The 5,937-nt window shown below is 42.1% G+C and overlaps 1 protein-coding gene across 1 annotated transcript; it reads right to left on the bottom strand.

The window, feature by feature from the left end:
* Positions 1 to 291: 291 nt before the first annotated feature.
* Positions 292 to 4,628, bottom strand: LOC105894313. The gene is made up of 5 exons (XM_012820802.3): positions 4,486 to 4,628; positions 2,798 to 2,897; positions 1,979 to 2,143; positions 1,468 to 1,599; positions 292 to 997 (listed from the first exon to the last, which is right to left on the bottom strand). Exons 2-5 carry the CDS (start codon positions 2,895 to 2,897, stop codon positions 864 to 866), a joined length of 531 nt encoding a protein of 176 aa, XP_012676256.1. The 5' UTR covers positions 4,486 to 4,628; the 3' UTR covers positions 292 to 863.
* Between the last annotated feature and the right edge of the window lie 1,309 nt (positions 4,629 to 5,937).

The following is a 5,937-nucleotide window of genomic DNA, read 5'->3' as shown; positions in this document are numbered from 1 at the left end:
GTTGTTGCCTGTTGCCTTTTTTCTGCCAGAATGGTGTCTACTTGGTTATAGTAGGCTAGGCTTCTTAAACCAACTTCATATCTGTCCAGTGGAGCTTTTAAATCTCATATTAATGATACAGAAAATGAATATTCAAAATAAAATGAAAAAATCATGATGACACCTAGATCAGGTTATATAGGCGTAGAACCCCAGCAGGTCTCTAAATATTAATAGTTTAATGACTGCAGTGTTTTTTTTTTTCATGAAACACGTGAAAACATTTCATAGAGGTCATTCTAAGCACACATATGTTTTGAACTGTAAGGTTTAATTTTTAGCCACCTTGTGAAGACATTTGTACAGTATGTTCAATGTGGTGTGTTTGAGTGTGAACAAACCATATTTCACTCATCTTTTTCTGCACTTCAAGGCAGTATAAACATGTGTACCCTAAAAGTTTACAGACAGAACAGAAAGCATGCAGTATTGGTTTCAAATGTTGAGAACACAATACTGAATGTATAGTTTTAACACCCACTCAAGAATGTGGATGTACATCCCTATGATGCACATTGTGACTGGATAAATCAGTGGAAATCATGTTGAAATGTTCTCACATTTGAAAATGTCAACTGAATTCCAAACACACTGGACACAGGTAAAATGCCAATGACAGAAACCTGAAGTTATAACCTTTGTTTTCTTTGTTCATTAATGACATTGAATGATAGAGTGCGTGGTGTTTTCTATGTGTTGAATGGACGGGAACCAATGAAATCAGTTAGGACTCTCTGGCAGGAGAGATTGGCAGGTATTTACAGAAAGGCTGCAATGTGTCATGTCCCACCCTGCCTAAGGACACACAGATTTGGAGCTCAGGTCTACTTCCACTGCTTCTTCTCATAGTCCCAGTTGGTGGCGAAGCCCTCTATGGGGTTGACTCTCATGTCCAACATCCTCTGGGTCTGCTTGGCCTGCCACTCTGGGGCAAAGGTGTGAGGGGTTGGTGGGTAGACTGGAAGAGTAGAGGGAAATTATTGGGATTTATTATGTTAACATAATGATCACTGCATTATTGGAAGGACAATACAGTTGAATTCAAATGGACATAATGCTTGTAAATGCTTAGATTTATTTTGACCCAAAACGCGTTTGTTCTAGTAATATTCTAGTTTGTTCTACAGAGGTAGGTCCATGTTGAAAGTGGATTTATCTGTATTTCATAATTTTTTACCAAGAAACCCCAATCTGATTAATTCGCCACCATTTTGGGTGGTTATTTTGATCAATCTACATTATATTACAAGATTACTTTTTAAGATGGAGAATAACAATCACATGTCTTGACAGTCACAGTGGCAGTCCAGAGAGGTGCAGCAGGTTCACTGAAAGAGCTATTTGAGGACTCCAAAATGACATGGTTTGAATCCACTGGCCAGCATCTTCAGTCTGTGCTGACAGTTCTATGACTCAGCTCCAACTCACCAAAGTGGCTCTGCCAGATAACAATCAGACCGGTGATGCCGATGAAGATGAGGATACCTCCTACCACCGTCTTCCATTCATGGCTGGGCACCTTCATCTCTGGGTATGTGTCCTTGAACGCGATCCTGTACACTGGAGAGCAAGCCAGAGACACAGATGCCAACACAGGAATACACAGCTACACTCCTGAATTTGTTTGTTTAGCAATCAAAAAACATTATTGTATCAGAGATGCTTAAGAAAAATCATGGTCTGGTGGCCACTTGAGTGAGCTGCTGATGACAGTGGACAAAGACAACTGTAAGTTCCTGTAGCAGGAAAAATTGCACAATGTTACCAACACCATGGATTTGATACCCAGGGGGCTTATTGTTTTTGGTGAAAAATGTACATCTGCTTAACACTGGTCATTTTGGATCAAAGCTTCAGCTAAAAGCTGCCTAAAGGTCATGTAAGTGTCAATAAGGGGCCATGGGGGAGGCCTATATAATCAGATATAAAGGAGACTGACGGGCAATCTTTTCCTCATTTGTCAGCTGTGTCCAGGGCCCCTTCTCTTTCTGCTTGAGACTCTTGTCTGCAGCGGTGAGGTCGTCCTTGTAGGCTTTATCGGGCAGCGGGGTGTCCAGGCGGTCCCAGTACATGGGGAGAGACAAGTCTGCCTGCTCAGACACCCCTGAGAGCGGATGTAGGGAGAAACATGGGAGAAAAGATAAGGACAGTGGTGGTTAGGTCACAAGCCTACTGGTGTCATTTGTGTGAATTATAAGGCCATATCAAAGACATGAAAAGACAATAACTTTGAATCTAAGTTTTGAGAGAAACAATATTAAACTTAAATTAAGTCGAGGTATGTTTTAGAACATTACTCTTCCTCTTTTAGTAGAAGCTATTTTGTTTAGTCAATGAGATGTTCATTTCAGGAGGGTTCCTGTGTCCAACAGTGCCATCTGCTGCTGAAGAAATAGAATACCATCTGGAATATTAAAGTGCATGCACCCATTCCACTCGTTAAATAAAACTAAACTAAACATTGGAGAGGAATAACAGACAATGTTTCAAAGTTGGAAATTCTTTCTGTTAGACTTGCATCTGTTAGACTTGCATTTAGTACCTTTATGAGAACCCAACAAAATAACATTCCATTCACTACTGAGGGTAATTTCTTACTGCCATTTGTCTAATTCTCCTCTTTTTCAAAACAACCCTGTGCTTAGTTATTTCTTTAATTAATTAATTATTCTATTAGTATTCAGTCTATGTGTATCTAAGTGAGTGAATGTAACAGTTAATTATCTACAAAAGTAGAAGAAAGTAGTTATGTTGTTACCGTGACCATGGCTTGCCATCCTGACATTGCCACTGGTCAGTGCCATGACCCCACGCCTGGTCAGCAGGCTTCCCACACGTCCAACAGTCATGTGCAGCATCTGAGTAAGGGTGAGAAAATGATTTTCATCACTATTACTGCTTCTTAAGGACTCTGCAGTCAATGTTGCTTTATCATTACCCTACTGCAGAATTTAAAGGAAAAGCGAACCTTTTCTTTTTGAGTTAAGATTTTTTTGTATATATACACAATCTCTTTTATAGGTGTGATATTGAAGCTGTATCTGGATGTAGCCTACATCCACACAGGGAGGACGTACAGACCCATGAGTAATCAGCTTGACCTTGTTGTGTCCGTGTTAGCTTGTGTAATTGTAATATGTAAATCACCCTGGGAAAAATGTACATCTGGATGCAGTTGTTGTGTCTTAATAGAGCAAGTCTAAAAGGTCTGCACCTTGATCAGATAATGAGCTGATCATCGATCAAAGGTTACAGTAAGCTTGTGTGGATATCCAAGTTCTCTAACAAAACTTGACTCCTTGCCAGACAGGTCTGCTGAAGTTTCCGTAAACTGGAAATTGTGTCAGAGTTCAAGTTCAAGCTGAGTTTCAGGGATTGGATAGGATTCTGATAGAAATAGATCTGTCAGTGGTCCTTACATGCTGGAGCCATGTCAAAACACTGCTTTGGTGGTCAATACCCAGAGACCAGCAGTGACTGCAGTCTGAAGTTCTATTAGAGGTGTTGATTTAAAGACTGCACACCGCCTTACTACCTGCTGTAGTGTCTCCTTGGATCTACTCCAAATCCCATGTGTCTCAGTCTAGCCTGACTAATCATCTTTGGCTGTTGATTACAGTCTCACTTCAGCCCTCCTCCCCAACAGCTTTTCAACTCTCTAAGGTAAACAAAGTAAGACATAAATATACTGTAGGTGCTCCAATTTCCCTATTTTTCCAATGTTCCTAGCAGTGCCATTCTTCATCTTACTGTAATTCAGAAAAGCTCAATTTAGTGGCACATGGGTCATACATGTTTTCATACGCAAGGGACAGGCACATTAACAGGCTCGAGAAAATGGTGGAAACTGGCACACACTCAAGACCGTAGGACCATGCCCCCGTGCAGACACGTCCCTTCTGACCTCCACATTCACCAGCGGTCAGTAAAATCAGCCTCATTAATCTGCCTCTGTGCCTATTCCCACCATATGCCTTAAAACAAAACTTCTTCTGTTCTCCTGTATCAAACCCTTGACAAATGCTAGTGTAAAAAAGACAACAATAGTCCAAATAAGGCAAACAATATGTCTCTGTTTTGGTATTTGCATAGCTGGACTCTGGCTAAAAGTAGCAGAAACTACAATCTCAATATCATTTTGAACACTTTTAATCAATGTAATCCATATTCATTGGAACATGCATTTGTTCTCCTGTCTCCAGCTCTCCCTCCTGTTTTTTTGCTTTTGTATTCATACGAACTGCTCACAGACAACTCTCTCTGCTGACCCAACCAGCAGCGCACTAGCAAACTATTCCTTCTTTCCTTAACCCAAGTTTAGCATATGCCAGAACTTTCCATAAAGGATCAAGCTTTTCATGTCTGTGATTCTCACTCCCTGCACCATTGAAGCCAGCCTTAGTAGTGTACTTTGGATGGAATATGCTGTAGTCTTCAAATACTCACAGTTCTCCTCAGACAAGGGACCGCACAGGAAACAGAACCACCAAACAGACAATAAGAGAAAAAAATGGGCACCCCCCTATCCTCCTGCTATATGCGGATTAAAATTGACGTCTGCCCCAACTTGGAAAGAGAAGGGTGGGCGATGAGAGAGGGCGGGGGGGGGGGCAGGGAGGGAACAGAGAGCGAGAGAGAGAGAGAAAGAGAGAGAGAGAGAGAGAGAGAGAGAGAGAGAGAGTGCAAGTGCAAGTAAACAATCCGGGAAAAGCATGTGACTGGTTTGGCTAAAGAGACGTGGAAACTGCTCTACTTTTCACCCTTGCTCTCACATTTCTCTAATATCTTTCTCCTCTTCTGCCTCTGACCAGTGAGAGACAAATAGCAGGGAGAAATAAGAGAGATGGACCGAGAGGGAGAGACGGAGGGAACAAGCCCCCCACCACCACACACATTACCCACTGGGGGAGAGGAAACATTCGTTTTAATTAGGAGCAGGGAGAGATCAGGGAAGCAACTTTCCCTGGACAGAGGAAGTGGAGCTAAATCCCATGGGAGAGACGAGGGACGTGCAGCCAAGAGCATCGGAAGAATCCAGAAAAAGAGTCGCAGAGGGACAAAGAACCATGCAAGGCGCGGAGGAAACAGCTAAACGCTCAAACACAGGAAGAGAAGGAGGACTTGAAGGCTCTGGGCTTCGACCTCTCATCTGTCCAGTTTTAGTCTAATTTTGCGGTGCATATGAAACCACCCTGAGCTGAGACCCACCTACTGGTATGTGTCTGGCAGGGCAACCAACGGTCAACCCACAGCGAAGGGGAGAAGTGGGAGGTGTTGTGAGAAGGGTTAGTTCAGGACATGGCTGATAAACTCAACACTCCCCCTCACCCCCTGCCTTCATGAGGCTTAACTCCTTAAATGCTGGAAGAATGATCCTCCCATTAACAACACCTGTTGCATACATTTTACATGGCATTGACTTCTGACTACAGTTTAATGTTTACAGTGCAATCTTATTTTTGCATGATTGCATGATATTGAGCGATTAATATGTGCATAGTGTCATTTAATGCTTTGAAGGCAGTAATTGTAATGACGTTTATATTTATATATACGGTTATATTTATTATATTTCTCCTCTGAAAAAAACTTGGTTTGACCACTCAGGGTCAAAGTTGGTGTTTTTCCATCTCTGTCTGTCTGTCTGTCTCTATGCCTGTCTCTCTCTCCATGACATAAATCATGGGTTTTATAAATAGCAATATGGCAGCTCCAGTATTTTCTAGCTATGAAGCTATGGTATGGTCAAGCTATTCGGGTTCCTCACCTGACCTCACCTGCCCACCCCCCTACCCCCTTAGGTTAAAGCACTTTGCGTATAGCAAATTGCGTCCAGCAGAATACTCTCTAACCCATTTTGACATCTCCTGTGACCTTCCTGTTATCATTCACAGATAA

Source organism: Clupea harengus, chromosome 4, assembly GCF_900700415.2.
Source record: "Clupea harengus chromosome 4, Ch_v2.0.2, whole genome shotgun sequence".
NCBI lineage: Eukaryota > Metazoa > Chordata > Actinopteri > Clupeiformes > Clupeidae > Clupea > Clupea harengus.
This window is presented reverse-complemented; position numbering and strand designations above follow the sequence as displayed.

Excerpts from the sequence above, each read along its gene's own strand:
- LOC105894313 (XM_012820802.3), bottom strand. The coding sequence starts at position 2,897 with ATGCTGCACATGACTGTTGGACGTGTGGGAAGCCTGCTGACCAGGCGT. Across the intron at positions 2,144-2,797 it reads GATGGCAAGCCATGGTCACG|GGGTGTCTGAGCAGGCAGAC; the intron begins GTAACAACATAA and ends ATCCGCTCTCAG. Across the intron at positions 998-1,467 it reads TATCTGGCAGAGCCACTTTG|TCTACCCACCAACCCCTCAC; the intron begins GTGAGTTGGAGC and ends CTACTCTTCCAG.